This window comes from Otolemur garnettii, unplaced genomic scaffold, assembly GCF_000181295.1.
Source record: "Otolemur garnettii isolate 467f Iridium unplaced genomic scaffold, OtoGar3 scaffold00027, whole genome shotgun sequence".
Classification (NCBI taxonomy): domain Eukaryota; kingdom Metazoa; phylum Chordata; class Mammalia; order Primates; family Galagidae; genus Otolemur; species Otolemur garnettii.
Window position 1 is genome coordinate 20,181,010 of NW_003852422.1, and position 18,194 is coordinate 20,199,203.

Genomic DNA, 18,194 nt, shown 5'->3' on the forward strand with positions numbered 1-18,194 from the left:
AACGTAAAAGTGAGACTTCCCTATGGATAAAATACACAGTAACAGCTTTGATACTCTTATAGCTCCTTGAAAGTCATGACAAACTGTATCCAAAACAGTCTATCAATAACTGAAGATATTAGATAGAAACCAGAAAGTTTCTTAATAATCCAGAACCATGGATTGAAATGATAAAATGATAAGGATGCTGAAGGCTAGGTCTACATAAGCTTCAAGAAAACAACCATCCATTTGTGACTATTCAACTTTGTTGGCTGAAGACCAAAGTAAGACTACAGGATATTTCGTGGGTCCTTCCACTTCACAGCCTACTATTCTGGCAGAAAATAAGGATAGGTCGCAAAACCTATGGGTGTTTTCTAGTTTAGTTTTTAGAAATATGTAATACTTGAAGCAGTCACAGAGTAATATATGCCTTATGATAATTTATCAGTTTTAGTAATAGGAAAAAAAATACATATTTGTTCTGTGGTGACTACTGTAGCGAGTTTTATTTTCCTCTTCCCATTTTTGGTGACTGCTTTCCACTGGTATCATCAACAAGTTCTCTCAGTCGAGACAAATGGTGCAAAGCCCTTTATTAAAAAGTATAAAACATATAAACCAATCATTAAGGACAGAATAGCCAATGAAGACAGCAAAAATGGTGATTACATTGTGCATTAACTTCAAAATTAGTTTTGTGAAATTAATTTATAGAATAGATAAATCAATATTTGAATTGTTCCTTATAAAACTTTGAGATCTTAGTAACTGAGGGTTAAAATAATTTATCTAACGTTCTATGAAAATTAACTTTAAAAATTATATTTTTGACATTCAGTTTTATTTTAAAGTTAACCTGCCAAGTAGCCTAATAATATAGTGGGTATCAGTCATATAACACTTAACAGAACATATTTTTCAAATAATTTTCACCACAGCTCTATGAAATGACACCTTTTCTTTTGGTTAAGAAGTAAAATATATAAATTATTTTTAACATATACATTCAAGGTAGTTAAAATTTTTCTCAAATAGTATTTAAGGATCAGTTACAAGTCTGAAGAACACTCATTGCGTATGGGGAAAACCAATGACCTCTCCACTGAGAGTGAATAATATGGTATTATACCAACAATGTCGATTTTTCTCTGAAATAAAGCCAAGATTGTATGGCAGGTCTCAGTAGAGAAAACTCAATCATTCCTCAAACAAACCAGAGAGGGACTCTCTAATTATATCCATCCAGATTTTCTCTCCCCTATCTTTCAGCGCAGGACCACTCAGAAAATATTAATCAGTCTATTTCAGATCTTTGACTGAGAAAGTAAGAATACGTATAATAATCAGGATGTATAGTGATCTCTAGTCTAATTTCCATTTCTACTGTGAGCTGAAAGGTACAGATTACGACGTCATATTCTATAGTCTCTAACACATAATAGAGATTCAATAAATGTATATTAAATAAAATACACCTTCCACTCTACCTAGGAAACTAGTAATGTTAACTACCACCTACTTATTTCCCTGTACTCTATGCTTCTTGTGCACTTTTATGTAAGAGTCTTAATTTTTCCACCCTATTTGGTAACCTCATATAATTTTTGAGATTCTCCCTTCACTGACCAAATGACAAAAACTCACCCAAAGTTACATCAATCAGAGGTAAAAATAACCAAATGGTAAAAGAGTACCATTTTTATATCCTATATTATTTCTCTACCTCAAGAATTCTTTTCCTCCTAAAGGCATACATTTATAAGGGAGAAAATAATCTGTAAATATACTTGAGACTTACTTCCTTTTCTTTTTGGGCTTACTATTTATTATCTGAGATTCAAAAGAAAAAAAAAGGCATGTGGCTGGAGTCCTATTTTATTGCTTATAACTCCTAGGAGAACAGTTTGTAAACCTGAGGCCACAGACCTCTTAGATTTAGAAGGTCTATGAAACTGAACTTGGGGTAGGGATGGGATGAGAGGCATTCATCTTTATTTTCACTAAATACTATTCCTTCTGCTATAACGTAAACAATCAGTATCTGTGACGTAGTATCCCATAGAATTTACAGTATTTTTATATCACATTACAGTCACTGCAGGTATCTCAAAATATCTTTTGTTACTCATCATTACTCCAAAATTACAATAGTTACTAATTGTTGTAACAGTAAAAGAGTTATTAAACCCACTGCTGGAACATACGAAATCTAAGTGTCTCTGTCTACAGCCTACAAGTCCTATGTTGTAACTGCACTGTCAGACAACTTTACACCTAGCTGTTCATCTACCAAATAGTGAGATTTTGCTGGGAACCCAGACATCACTGCTCTCCAACAGTCCCCTCTTCTCTAATTGTTGACTGACACGCAAAGGAGGTAAAAACCACTCCATGGCTTACTGTTGTTTTTCTGTTGTTTTTTTTTTTTTTTTAAATAGAGACAGAGTCTCACTTTATTGCCCTCCACAGAGTCACACAGCTCACAGCAACCTCCAACTCCTGGGCTTAGGCGATTCTCTTGCCTCAGCCTCCCAAGTAGCTGAGACTACAGGCGCCCACCACAACGCCTGGCTATTTTTTTTGTTGCAGTTTGGCCGGGGCTGGGTTTGAACCCACCACCCTCGGTATATGGGGCCGGCGGTCTACCAGCTAAAAGTCTCCATACTCCCACGTGTTTTCACAAAACAAATTTTATCTTACCTTTATTTTAAATGTCTTATTTTAAATGCATTAAGAAACATACTACTATATAAAAATTTCATAACTGTAATTCAATATAATCAATTTCCTTTCTACTCCCATATAGTTTATTTTATGCCTTTAAAAAACAAAGGCTGGAATCCTAGCACTCTGGGAGGCTGAAGAGAGCAGACTGCCGGAGCCCAGGAGTTCAAGACCAGACTGAGCAAAGTGAGACCCCTTCTCTACTAAAAATTGAAAACTAGCCAGGGTTGTGGCGGCACCTATAGTCCCAGTTACTTGAGAGGTTGAGGCAAAGAGGATCATGTAAGCCCACGAATCTGAGGTTGCTATGAGCTGTGATGCCACAAGGATGACAATGTGAGACTCTTCTCTCAAAAAAAAAATAATAATAGAAATAAAAAATAACAAAACATAAAAAAATGGTAACGTGGTAAAAGCACTTATGGATCAGTACTGATTTTTGTGGTCAATTAATTACTTCTAGCATAATGTTGATTTTCACTAAGAAAAACATCTAAGGTATGTACTTCAACTCAAAAAACACATTTAGGTCTGGAACACAGGTTTACTACAAATGCTTTTAAGAGTAATGGAAATCTTGAGGTCATTCACTTTAAATTTTAAAGCAGAATAAAGCCTTTATCCTAGATGATCAATGGAGGTTCTGCATCTAGCCTCAATGAATAAAACTCATCACTATCATTAAAGAGAGGAGTGTTAGAAACACAGACTTCTTCAGACTGCCCAGTGCTGTCTCTCCCTAGCAAGGTAAGCTTGGACAAGTTACTCTACGCCGATTCCCTGATCTACTTTGTAAAGATAATAATACAGCTTACCTCACAAGACTGAGAAGATCACATGAATTATATTCAATACCATGTAAAATACTGATACTTGGTAAATATTCAATAAATGTTACTATAATCATTATTCACCGAATTCTATTAATACTAGGTCTGGAATACTATGACAAGCTACAAAGAAAAAGGTATTATGTCTCCCTTAAGAACTACAAATTGAATAGAGAGAAAAAAATTACGATATATATTTTTACCTTGAAAACTATATATGTACTTATCACAATTAAGAGTCATAGTTTACATGTGTAGTGTTTTACTTTTCTACCAGTCAGATAACAGACTAAAGATATTCTGAAAGTAAAAAAAGGTAGAGAATATTTGTTTAGCCAAGTGAAACAGCATTCCTAGAGCATAAATGTTTAATCTTAGTATTTCCTAAGCTCAGTATTCCAACTTCCAAGGACACTTCATATTCACACAACCAAGCCCCAAAAATAAACATACTCTTCTGCCAATATCATAACTATAGTTCTGACTTGCATTCTTCCCTTTTTTAATATATATAACACAAGCAAATTAGATCTATCCTTGCATCCAGGACATTCTATCTACTTTAAATTTCTATGGAGATATTTCATATTGATACATGTATGATTATTATATTTATTCTGACGGAAATACACGAAAACACATTTCATAACAAGTTATTCTTACAGGATACTCACAAATACTATCACAAATTGTTGCTATTACTACTCAGAAATGAGTCATTCACATCCATTATATTTTAGATGTCTAAGGATTCTCATTAGGTCCTTAGAACATCTGAGATAGGAAAGAGGCACAAGTTTAAAAAGTTTTCCTTAAAAATTAAACCTTGTGCTTTAAGAAGCTTAAATATGCCTAGTACATCTACTCTTAAAACTACTTACTTCTACCCTGTAACTTCCTGATTTCAATCAAAGGAATGGCTAAAGATGCATTTGTATCCATATTATAAAAAGTACTTACTTTTGAAGTGACCTAGTAATAGGAATCATATTTTCCTTCAACTGTAATTTAGCGTAGTCATCTTCTGCAGCCTATTATTAAAATACCAAATATAACAAAATATTGAACATATATAACCATAAAATTAAACTTCATTTAAAATGTGATTAAGAATATTAAAAATTACTTCCTGCATTTTCAAAGAATTACCTCTAGCAAATAATTTTCAAGAGCATTAAATATTTTTAATTCTCCTTTATTCTAAAAATACTATAACTACTACAGTCATCTTTTAATTGTCTTAAAGTATCCTTCCAAAATATGTCCTTTAAAAATCAAATCATGGATTAAAATTTTGACTTTACAGAATAAGACTGTGACTCAATGATATTTAAAGGAGAAAAGAAAAGGGATGGATTAGATAATATATGTTATGATTATCAGAATGTGAGAAGAAAAATTAAGAAATACAACTCAAAAGAGTAGGCCATGAAGAGCTGACCCGTACTTGTAATAGAAACTGAATTTCATAAAGCTCTACTGAATAACAATAGCAAAATAAACAATTATAATAAGAGCTATATCGTTTACTGAGTATCTACCAGATGCCAAGCACTATACTAAGTATTTTATATAAATTTCTCTCAACTTATCTTCGCAACATCATTTTACAGTAAAGGAAACTGATAAGCAAAGTAAAGCAGACATAGAAAGTCAAATCATCCATTATCTCACTTATTGTGGAACCTAAAATGTTGAGGTCACTGAGACAAAGAATAAATGAGTGGTTACCAGAAGCTGGTGAGGGGTGGGGGGATGATTACAGAGATAATGGTCAAAGGACACAAAGTTTCTGTTAGGAGGAATAAGTTCAAGAGATCTACTGTAAAACATGGTGAGACAAAATAGCTGAATAACAATGTATTGTACACTTGAAAATCACTAAGAGTAGACCTGAAACGCTCTCACCACAAGGAACAAGTATGGGAGGTAATACATATGCCAACTGGCTCGATTTAACCATTCAAAAATGTTTCAAAACATCAAAACACATTTTACACTAAAAATATATAAAAATTGGTCAATTAAAAAACAGATATATTTTTAAAAAGAAACTAAAACATTTCAGATGACAAAAGTACAGAGAAAAAGTTTTTAGACCTCCCCAAACATTACTACAAGATGCGCCATACAGATTAATTTGGTAAAGCATTGAAGGAAAAAAAAAAAGAAGGCTCAGTGCCTATGGCTCAAGCGGCTAAGGCGTCAGCCACATACACCTCAGCTGGCAGGTTCAAATCCAGCCTGGGCCCGCCAAACAACAATGATGGCTGCAACCAAAAAATAGCCAGGAGTAGTGGCAGGCGCTTGTAGTCTCAGCTACTTGGGAGGCGAAGGCAGGAGAATCAACTGAGCCCAGGAATTGGAGGTTGCTGTGAGCTGTGATACCACAGCACTCTACCCAGGGTGACAGCTTGAGGCTCTGTCTCAAAAAAAAAAAAAAAGAAGAAGAAACAAAACTCCTACAATCCTTTTATGCCATAGTTGTAACATCATCATACCTAAATAAGTATGTTAGATTTCTAACCATAAACTAAACAGAATAATCTATTCACAGGTAAACAGCTAGAGAAATCTAATAGAATTAAATATGAGTAAACTACTTTCTATAAAAGACAACAGTGACACAACTCTACAACATGTGGGAGGTGGCACCTCAAGTTTGTGCTTACTTGTTTAATCTCCTCTTTTGTTGCTGTGGCTTTATTCTGATTAAAACTTTCTTGCACTGCTTGAAGATTAAATAACATTTGTTTCAGGGCTTCAACAGGACCATGATGTTTGCCTCCAGAAAGGGTACAGCTCTAAGGTTAAAACAGGTAATAGTGTTAGAGTAGGAGACGAGGAGACAGGGCTGAGACTGGATGCAGGGCCTTAAGACACTGTGAGAGTGTTAAACAACCCTCAAGAAGCAGCTAACCCGAAAGTCTGGTAACTGCAGGCAAGAACCAACTTCAACCAATTTGTAAGAAATCTCAGTCACCTTACATGAACTTTGGCTAATTATATAATACCATTTACAGGCCAGGCACAGTGGCTCATGCCTATAATCCTAGCACTCTGGGAGACCAAGGTGGGTAGACTGATTGAGCTCATAAATTGGAAACCAGACTGAAGAAGAGTGAAACCTCATCTCTACTAAAAATAGAAAAATTGGCCAGGGGCATTGTGGTGGGTGCCTTGTGGTCCCAGCTACTCAGGAGGTTGAGGCAACAGGATCACTTGAGCCCAAAAGTTTAAGGTTGCTGTGAGCTATGATGGGCTACAGCACTCTATCCAGGGTGACAGAGTGCAACTCTACTTCAAAAAAAATAAAATAATAATATCATTTAGATAGTGGTTTTAAAATTTCTCTGCCCTCAAAATAACAATGACACTTCCAAAAAAATCATACAAAGTATAAATATGGGAGGCAAATTGGAATTCACAGCCATACTTGGGAAAATGTAAACTCTATGCTCTTAAACATTATACTTTTGTGGAAAAAAAAAAAAAAGACTATAGAATAGCAAACCAAAGAAGTAAGATTTCAGATTAGAATTACTACCCAATTCTTAGTGAAAGCCATCCCTTTAGCCTGGAACATCACTCCCCTCAATTAGTAAGACTTCAAAGGACTAAAACCACTTTCTCTCAGGCCAGCTGCTCTCTCTCAAGTCTGCCCACTCTCCACCCCGACAGCGTACTTTCACTTTCAACAACAAGCTATCATGTACTTGGTTTACATGGCGCATCCTGAAATTCTTCTCCCCCAGCAATTATCAAGAATTTAGGAAAAACTCCACTCAGAGGCCAGTAACAATAGCAATTGTGCAATTTTCCTTCTAGATATATAGATCCAAGAGAGGGGAAAGTAAGGTTGTGGGTAGATATTTGCACATCCACGTTCACAGCAACATTATTCACAATAGCCAAAGACAGATACAACACAAGTGTCTACCAATAGATAGTGAACAGATAAACAGCAGGTGGTACCTGTATACAATAGAATATTATTCATTCTAAGGAAGAAGGGATATTCTGAAAAATGCTACAGCACGGATGAACCTTAAAGACAACAGGCTAACTGAAATGAGCCAGTCACAATAGGTCACATATTTTATGACTCTTCTGATATGAGGTTTCCAGACTAGCAAAGTGATGACAGAAAAGTAAAATGATTTGGGTGGCACTGGTAGCTCAGTGGGTGGGGCGCCAGCCACATACACTGAGACTGGTGGGTTTGAACCCAGCCCGGGCCAGCTAAAACAACAATGACAACTGCAACAAAAAAATAGCTGAGCTTTGTGGCAGGCGCCTGTAATCCCAGCTATTTGGGAGCCTGAGGCAAGAAAATTTGCTTAAGTCCAAGAGTTTGAGGTTGCTGTGAGCTGTGAAGCCATGGCACTCTACTCAGAGCAACAGCATGAGACTCTGTCTTTGTAGCTTAGTGGGTGGGGCGTGGGCCACATATACTGAGGCTGGCAGGTTCAAATCCAGCCCAAGCCTGCTAAAGAACAATGACAACTGCAACAAAAAAAACAGCCAGGTGTTGTGGCAGGTGCCTGTAGTCCCAGCTACTTGGGAGGCTGAGGAAATAGAATCACTTAAGTCCAAGAATTGGAGGATGCTGTGAGCTGTGTCATCACAGCACTCTACCCAGGGCAACAGCTTCAGACTCTGCCTCAAAAAAAAAAAAAAAAAAAAAAAAAAAAAAAAAAAGAGAGAGAGAGACACTCTCTCACAAAAAAAAAAAAAAAGAAAGTAAAATGATGCTTTCTAGGGTCTGGGGTGAGAGGGAAATGGGGAGTTAGTATTAATGAGTACAGAGTTCCAGTTTGAGAAGATGAAAAAATTGTGGGATGGACGATGATGATGATTATAGCTACACACAATGTAAAGGTACTGAATACAACAGAACTTAACCCTCAAAAATGACAAAAATGGTAATTTGTATGTTATGTATATTTTATTAAAATAAAATAATTTTTGGAAGAAAGAAATGCGATAAAGTATCCAGCTACGTTTATACTTCTACACCTTTGGCGATAGCATTTGAAGTTATCACCAAATGGTCTGCGTCCAGCTACTAGTTGCTTGATGCCAACTCTAAGAGTTGCAAACACCAAAACTATAAAAGTACTGAAGACAATAAAGTGGAAACACTTCAGGACATTGGTCTGGGTAAAGATTTTATGGAAAATCCCTTAATAGCACAGGCCAAAGGAAAAATAGAAAAATGACACAATATCAAACTAGAAAGCTTCTGCATAGCAAAGGAATTAAATCAACATAGTGAAAATTTTATATAGCAAAGGAAATAAAATCAAAAGAGCGAAAAGACAACTGATATATGGGGAGAAAATAGCTGCAAACTACTAACTTGTCAAGAGTGAATATACTCGAACTCAACAACAAAAAGTATACTAGAACTCAACAGCAAAAAAATAAACAAATAATCTGATTTCAAAATGGGCAAATGACCTGAATAGATATTCCTCAAACACACAAGTGGCAACAAATATTAATATATGGGGTGGTGCCCATAGCTCAGTGGGTAGGATGCCAGCCACATACACCCAGGCTGGCAGGTTCGAACCCAGCACAGGCCAGCTAAACAACAACAACTACAACAACAACAAAAATTGCCGGGTGTTGTGGTGGACACCTATAGTCCCAGCTACTTTGGAGGCTTAGACAAGAGAATTGCTTAAGCCTAAGAGTTTGAGGTTGCTGTGAGCTGTGACACCATAGCACTCTACCAAAGGGGACATAGTGAGACTGTCTCAAAAAAAAAAGAAAAGAAAAAGAAAAAATGCTCAGTATCACTAATCGTCAGGGAAATCAAAATTAAAACCATAATGAGGTATCATCTCACCCCAGTAAGAATGGCTATTTTCATCAAGAAAAAATAACAAACACTGGCGAGGACACAGACAAAAGGGAACTTTTATACACAGTTGTGAGACTATAGACTAATACAGTCATTATGAAGAACAGTACGGAGTTCCTTAAAAAGCTTCAACTGGATGGGCAGCTCCTGGGGCTCAGTGGGTAGGGCGCCAGCCCCATATACTGAGGGTGGTAGGTTAGAACCCAGCCGTGGCCAAACTAAAACAAAAAATAGCCAGGTGTTGTGGCAGGCACTTGTAGTCCCAGCTACTCAGGAGGTTGAGGCAAGAGAATTGCCTAAGCCCAAGAGTTGGAGGTTCCTGTGAGCTATGTGATACCACAGCACTCTACTGAGGGCAATAAAGTGAAACTCTTTCTCTAAAAAAAACAAACAAAAAAACTACAATTAGAGCTACCCTATGATAAAGTAATCCCACTACTGAATGTATATCCCAAGGAAAGGAAATCAGTGTATCAGAAGACATCTATATATTTTCAAACAGCTAGAAGAGAGGACTTCAAATGTTTGGTTCCAACAAAGAAATAAATGTCTGAGGTGATGGATATGCAAATTACCCTGATTTGGTCATTATACAGTGTATATATCAAAACATCACATGTACCCCATAAATGTGTACAATTATTACATGTTAATTTTTAAAGACTAAAAGAAACAAAATAAAATTATTAATAATTTTGGAAGAAGTGATGGTTTTATGGAGGTGTGTTTAGGAGGAGAGAATTTAAGACCTTTTTGGTCTTATAGTATCTAAATAACTTAGAAACATCTATATATTAGTCTTAAATCTTCTTTTGGTAAATTTAAAAAGATTTAACTTCACTCACCGGACTATCATCGTTTAAAAATTCTTCAAGAACCTCTTTAGAATACTTTACTCTTGAACTCTGAGGACTATCATCAGAGTTAACAGGAACAGGAGATTTGCTAAACAGGATTTAAAGGATAAGAGACAAATTAAGTTCCCAATTTCTAAAAATTAGACAGTATAAAATTTAAGATTTTCATTTAAACAAATGAAAATTAGTGATATTGAGCATTTTTTCTTTTTCTTTTCTTTTTTTTTTTTTTGAGACAGTCTCACTATGTCCCCCTTGGTAGAGAGCTGTGCTGTCACAGCTCACAGCAACCGCAAACTCTTGGGCTTAAGCAATTCTCTTGCCTAAGCCTCCAAAGTAGCTGGGACTATAGGTGCCCACCACAACACTCGGCAATTTTTGTTGTTGTTGTTGTTTAGCTGGCCTGTGCTGTTTCATTTAAAAACAAATGGTCAATAAGAAATACCTATCATGGCTATAATAGTCATGGTCATTCCCCCATCTGCTCCCTACACTGATACCAGAATCTAACCCCTCCATAGCTCTCTGCTTCTCCTTTCAAGACATATGAAAAAAACCATAAAAGAACTGAAGATATTAGTTCTCAACTGAAAAAATAAGTCCTGAACTATCAACTATGCTTCAAAATCTCACTTGTGTAAAGCAGTACATTCTTCCATTTGAACACTATTAGTGATGAGCACACCAAAAGCCCGGACTACATCCCTATACACTATGTACATGTAACAAAGTTCAACTTATATCCCCTAAATCTATTAAAATTAAAAATTTATAAGCATTGTTTGCTACCCAATGATAATCAAAACTCCATGAACTAGAATGGCAGCTACATGTTCTCCCACTTTAAGATTTTAAGGCAGTAAGGCACTTCCTCTCCAGTACAGGTGTTAACATAGAGAACAGATTATATAGGGAAAAGGATTAATTTTTAAATTAACATTCCTGAGTATAATCCTAGTCCCACTCAATATACTACCTTAGGTAATTTATATCCAAATTTCAGTTTCTACATTTGTAGCCCCACCTGTCTCACAGGTATAGTGCATAAATTAACTGAATTAATTCTCATAAGTTCTTTTTTTTGTTTTTTTGAGACAGGGTCTCACTTTGTCACCCCCTGGTAGAGTGCTGTGGCGTCATAGCTCATAGCAACCTCAAACTCTTGGACTCAAGCGATTCTCTTGCCTTACCCTCCCAAGTAGCTGGGAATATAGTCTCCCCCACAACACCTGGCTACTTTTAGAGATGAGGTCTCACTCTTGCTCAAGCTGGTCTCAAATCTGTGAGCTCAGGCATTCCACCCACCTCAGTCTCCTAGAATGCTAGGATTACAGGTGTGAGCCACCGTGCCTGGCCAGATTCTTAATAAACATTGGTTTTATTCCTGATGTTCTAGGAGTAATAGAGGAAAGGATATCCCCAACAAAAGTAAGAATATTCCCAATATCAAATTCTATTAGTCACAAAAATAAATCCATTCTATTTCTCTTATTTACATCACTGTAAGGTGTATTTATTACTTAAGAAACTCAGATACCTAAGTCTTTTTACAAATTTAAACATCACAATGCTAACATTTTCCTTTTGTATTGATATATTTGATTTCTAATTTACTACAAACTTTTTCTATATCCTAGGTAGTCTTTTCCTCCATTTTTTACCAACATAATTTATACATCCATCCAGCTGTCATCAAAAACCATTTGCCAGATCGTGTAGGGTAAAAGATATATAGAGGTTCACTGTACTATCATTTTACTTTTGACACTTGTTTAAAATTTTCAATAATAAAAAGTTTTTTAGCTGGGTACCCGTAGCTTTGTAGTTAGGGCACCAGTCACATACTACCAAGGGCTGTCAGGTTCGAATCTGGCCTGGGCCTGCTAAACAACAAGGACAAGTACAACAAAAAAATAGCCAGGTGTTGTGCCAGGCACCTATAGTCCCAACTACTTGGGAGGGTGAGGCAAGAGAATTGCTTAAGCCTAAGAGTTTGAGGTTGCTGTGAGCTGTGATGCCACAGCACTCTACGAAGGGCAACATAGTGAGACTATCTCAAAAAATTTTTTTAAAAAAAGAAATTTTTTTAAAAAAGGCAATTATCTGGTTATGGCTTTGCTCCACTTTTTATAATACTAGCTTGAATACTTATTATTTAATTTTGGTTTTGATGACAGGTTGATAATAATTTATTTCAAACTGAGATCTATTCCTTCTCAGGAATCCATCATTAGTTTTATCTATAAATATATCCAATACAATATGAACTCAATCTTCTAAAAATTAACAATGGCTAATGACTAAATTATTATATGCAAAGTACTGGGTCAAGCCATTGGTAATATTAATTATACAAGCCAGAAGGTATATTATCCAATTATAAAATACATTAAGTACATTCAAAATTTTACTCTAAAGTTAAATATCTCTGATATTACTTGTTCATCCATTTTTGTTCCAATTAAAAGCAAAGTATTACACCTATGACACTTTATTAATACATAGACAATTGATAAGAAAATAAGTAATTAGAAAATAAGAAGGATAAGAGAAGTTAAGCACTAAGTGAGCTGCCTATTAACCCAAATTAACAACAATTTTTAAAACATCGAGAAAGGGAGCTACAATAAATAAAATACTCTGGATAATCACCTCCACTACCACAATTTATAAAAAGCTCAGGATAAGCCAGAACCTTCCTACACACTTTATATTCATTTTGTAATCTACCCTGAAGTAGATATTACTTTTCCATCTCCAAAGTTTGGAGAAGTACTTTGTGGAAGATCTCACAGCCAAAAAGGGGCAGAAATGCGTTGCAAAACTAGAATTATAGTCAGCATCTATGTTCAAAAAAAGAGACATCCAACTGAGAAGCAATCAAAAAATAATCCAAGAATTAACAGACTGTAACAGAATAAAAGCTTAAATAACTAAAGATAATAAATTAGCAGAATCTAAGGCATGATATGAAGGTTACCAAGAATGCATTTCTGATAAGTCTGAATGGAATAATATCTCTAAGAATAAAAACTTTTCTACATAAGTTCCGAATTATAATTCCACACTCTCATTCCCAGCTACCTAGGTAATTAGTTTTCTAATTATTCTTTTTTTTCCATTTTTGCTCTTTTCCTTTTTTAAAATTTTTTTTAGTTTTTATATTATTCTTAACAACTATTCACAGAAAAGTTAAGCACACAAACGAAAATAATCTTAGGAACTACAAAAAAATTATTCAACAGACTATACAAATGCACCATCATTCAAGTAAAATAATGAGTACAAGAGAAAGTAAAATGTAAATGAAATGTATAACTCAGGCTCAGCGCCTATAGCCGGCTAAGGCGCCAGCCACCTACACCTAAGGTGGCGGGTTCGAATCCCCAGCCCGGACCCGCCAAAACAACGATGGCTGCAACCAAAAAATAGCCAGGCGTTGTGGCAGGCGCCTGTGGTCCCAGCTACTTGGGAGGTGGAGACAGGAGACTCGCTTGAGCCCAGGAGTTGGAGGTTGCTGTGAGCTGTAATGCCACAGCACTCTACCCAGGGGGACAGCTTGAGGCTCTGTTTCAAAAAAAAAAAAGAAAGAAAGAAATGTATAACTCTAGTATATGGAGAAAACACAGACAAGGAGAAAAGCTTAAAGTAAAAAACTAAACAAAACAAACAAAAAAAGGATTTTCAAACACTCCTCCATCTGCAAAATAACTGTTTTGGTTTCAAACCCTCATTTTAAGATATACATCACTACTTTATAATGAAACAAAATGAACACGTAATGAGAACAGAAGCTATGGAACGTACCTAAGGTTAATACACCATCCTGCAGGAACAAATGAAAAATGCAATGTAAAGCAAGAAACACTCAAAGTTATGTTCTACAGAATTACATTGGACACATGACATTTTTTATTTGGAAAACTAGTTTTTCCACTGTCATCTACTTACAACATAACAGGAACATTTTCCCATGATCTTTCTGCTTCAAGTTTATCTAATGAGCAAGGGCTGTCATCCTTTTTCATAGGTTGTGGTGATTGGCCAGTGCACTGCTCTAGATTTCTCTTGGCCTTCAGAATAAGCAACTGAATTTTGTCACCTAATTTTAAAAGATTACTTTAATTCTTAAAGGAAAGAAAATGCAAAACATGGCAAAATCTCACAAAATCAACAAGAAAACAGATAATTTGGAATATATACACATTCTTAACAGCAATTTGTTAAAATATGACATTTTCAAACAAAGAAAAAAGACATCTTCTAGTTACAAGAGGCTATCTAAGTGAGGATCAAAAACATTTTTAAAAGATATACATCAAAATAAAACATAAAAGCCCCTTGATATTAGGCCAACTTTACACTCTTTGGTTTAAAAAAAAAAAACAAAAAAAAAACTATAAACCAAAAACAAAGTATTACCACTGAAGGGCTCTGCAGATTGTCCTGGGAGAAGTGGATTCTTACATTGACATTGGGGGCTATGTTCAAAATCACGTTTGTATTCATTAACTAATTCTTTATCATCACTTAAGATATCTGAAAAGTTTGAAGGTTCAAAGGAATATTCAAAACAATCTAATTTATTCCTGAGCGGAGAAGTTCTTTGTGCTTGATAACTGTGTCTAAAGGACTGTGGGTCTTCTTTAGATATTTTATAAACCCTTTGATTCTTTCCATCAGGTAGCAAGTCTTGATTGTGGAGCCAGACTGGGTATTTGAAATCAGGGATACTAGTTATCCCTGAAACACTAAGGTCTGATTTCTGGCTAGTGAGCCATCTTGGATAATTATTTTCAAGGTTGTGTTTTGAACTGTCCTTGAAAGATGATTTCTTGGGAAAAGATAAAGATGACTCAGAAACACACTTATTAGTCCTATTCACAAGTTTGGGGTTTTTTAGCCTACCACATTGCTTTCCATTTATATTTGCGCATACAGCAGGAATAATTAAGTTATCCTTGCCCATGGGAGTGGAGGGTTCTTGAAAATTTGAATTCTTTTCAATGTCTGATAAGCCCAGTTTTCCATTGCATTTCTTTTTTTTCTTGCTTATTCGGTGACCTGGTCCAACATAAGTGAAAGAAAATGATCCATCTGCTGGAAGTTTTAATAGATCATCAGTTGTTAGGCTAATGGAGTCTATGTCATTAATACTCTGTCTTCTATGGGCTAAGGACTTTGAGTGCTTTTTGTGATCAGGATTTTCAAAAGCTGAAAAACAAAGCATAGGTCTGTTTATCTTTCTTTATCACATATACTTTTATAATATCCAACAATAAATGAGAATTGAAGATTTAATCATCATTTTTACTGTTTTCCTTTAATCCTCACAAAAGCTTTGATTAGAAGTATACAAAGTACAGGTTGATTTAAAAAAAAAAGGGATGTGCTTTCTTTTTCACATTTCTTCAATCTATTTTACTTAATTTCTTTTTTATTTTTTTTGAGATGAAGTCTCACTCTGTCGCCCTAGGTAAAGTGCCGTAGCATCATCATAACTCATGCCAACCAAAAACTCTTGGACTCAAGTGATCCTCTTGCCTCAGCTTCCCAAGTAGCAGGGACTCTAGGCACCCACCACAATGCCCAGCTAATTTTTCTATTTTAGTAGAGGCAGTGTCTTGCTCTTGCTCAGGCTGGTCTTGAACTCGTGAGCTCAAGCAATCTATGTACCTCGGCCTTCCAGAGTGCTAAGATTAAAGGAATGAGCCACTCCACCCAGCCTATTTTACTTAATTTCTACATGTTTCTCTCCAACTTCCTGAATTTTTCCATGTTCTCTAGTTTACTGTTTCAACTTTTTTCATCTACACATATCTGATACACTAATATAATCCAAGTAACATATGTCACTGCAATACTGGCTGCAGCATAGAAAAAATAATATGCTATTAAAGTAGGTAGAAAAATAATGTGCTTTCTCATGGTTACACAGAATAGCTGTTCTAATTCTCTTCTTCTGGAATGCATTCCCACATCCCTCTAAGAGTTGAATACAATTATTTTCCATTCTAGGCCCATTCTCTAAGTGCTCAGTAAAGTGCTAACTGGCTTGTCAACAAATGTTATTTTCCAAACTTGCATTCAAGGAAGCCTTACTAAAAACAAACTCTTAACATCCTATGAATATTATTGTTCCATATAATACAGAAAAACCAGTAAAATACTATCCCATGAATTGGAATTGGAAGATAGAACTACCATGCCAATGCTCTTTCCATTATGCTATAGTAAAACTGCTTTAGGTTAAGATCAGCTACCTGTTATTACCTGTAGTTACACTCATCAGCTTGCCCTCCTAAGTTAAAAAGAGCATCTTAGCTGAAAATTCCTGGGAACCAGAGAATTATACAATCATTTTACAAAAATATCCAGATCTTGGTATAATAAAAGTTACTTTTCCTCCAAAATAAAAAAATGTCAAACTTTGCAAGGCTATAATAATCTCCCAAACACTTCAAAATATTTTAAAATAAATAAAACATAAAGAATAAAAGCATACCACCGTTTGGTTTATAAATACAGTTGGAGAAATGTGGCATATTAGAAGAGGCCTCGTCAAGATTAATTTTCCCAGGGCTTGCACCAGGATATAGTCGACTTAGATCAAAATCATCAATATAGGCCTGTAGAGCCTGAGAAGCAGATCTATACAGTTTATTCTTATAGCAAAAGGAGCCATCAGAGTTAGAGGAATTACTACCACCCAGGCTGCAGCTTGCTAGCAAAGAAGATACTGAAGATTCCTGAGAACAAGCTCTGTGTTTTTTTACGTTTGACTTCGCCATGGCTTCCTCAAAGTAGGTTATTCCTATTCATTTCCCTTGAAAACAACAGTAACACAAAAACAAAAGATGAAGGTATCAATTAGATGGAATAGTGATCACATGCATAGAAAATTACTAAATATGTAAACTTTTGATAATTGATTGGAAGAATAAAATCCATTATCTATAACAGACGCTCCTTCTTAGACATTATAGATTTTTCTTTTGTCTTTATTACTATAAATTCTTTCATCAATGATTTAAAAAACATTTACTGAGACCTTACTATGTGCCTGGAAGTAAGTACACAAAAATTATCTGAGAATATACTTGGAAAATACCAAGGAAAAAGTACTCACTTTTTTTAGTCCTAAAAACTACTTGTGAATAGTCTTTTTTCTTATGATAACATATTCTATGACATCACAATATCTAACATTCCTTAATACATATTTTTCAAATCATAAGCTTAGCAACATGCACTGCAGATAATAGGTGCTCAATAAATTTTTTAAAGCCATCAAATGAAGTATTCAAAACAAGGAGGAACAGTGGAGAATATCCACTTTCCATGTTGTAAATATCATTATGTAAATTTTACCAAACCTTTCCCCCCAAAAGACTAGACGGAACAAAATAATTTACAATATTTATCTGTAAAGAAATAATCTATACATCTTATGAAGAATGAGCTAGCAATATAACCTTTTCCTAAAATAAAACTGTTAACCATTTCCTGACCTTCACTTTTAGTACTAACCTCATTACTTTGAATTCTTACATTAAACAGATTCAACTCACCTCTTTTAAAAGCGTTAATTTGGAAATCAACTTAATGTAGTCATCTTACTGTTTTTCCATTATTAAAATTGAGAGAATTCTTGTCTCCTTTAGTACAGCAAAAATGGAATCTATATTTGAAAACCTAAAAAATAACAATGAACGGAAACTAATTCAGTATGTGATATGACATTCTTTTAAAATTAGTGGATCTTCTGTACTAACCATAAATAGAACTTACAAGACATGATGTTAAAAAAAAATTTTTTTTTTTTAAGACAGCATCTCACTCTGTCATTCAGGCGGGAATGCAATGGAGTGATCATAGCTCACTACAGTCTCAAACTCCTGGGTTTAAGGGATATTCTTCTGTCAG

The 18,194-nt window shown here is 35.2% G+C and overlaps 1 protein-coding gene across 1 annotated transcript; it reads right to left on the reverse strand.

The window, feature by feature from the left end:
- Positions 1-412: 412 nt before the first annotated feature.
- On the reverse strand, positions 413-17,901 carry CUNH18orf54 (chromosome unknown C18orf54 homolog). Its single transcript, XM_023512397.1, has 8 exons — positions 17,840-17,901; positions 16,774-17,094; positions 14,691-15,482; positions 14,220-14,370; positions 10,257-10,356; positions 6,212-6,343; positions 4,500-4,570; positions 413-575 (listed from the first exon to the last, which is right to left on the reverse strand). The coding sequence occupies exons 2-8, from the start codon at positions 17,057-17,059 to the stop codon at positions 491-493; spliced, it is 1,617 nt and encodes a 538-aa protein (XP_023368165.1). The 5' UTR covers positions 17,060-17,094; positions 17,840-17,901; the 3' UTR covers positions 413-490.
- Between the last annotated feature and the right edge of the window lie 293 nt (positions 17,902-18,194).

Bases quoted from the DNA above. Each gene is read 5' to 3' on its own strand.
- CUNH18orf54 (XM_023512397.1), bottom strand. From the start codon at position 17,059: ATGGCGAAGTCAAACGTAAAAAAACACAGAGCTTGTTCTCAGGAATCT. The intron at 15,483-16,773 runs GTATGCTTTTAT...TTTGTTTTTCAG, and splicing joins TATTTATAAACCAAACGGTG to CTTTTGAAAATCCTGATCAC. The intron at 576-4,499 runs GTAAGTACTTTT...TTTTTAATAAAG, and splicing joins ATTACTAGGTCACTTCAAAA to GGCTTTGCACCATTTGTCTC.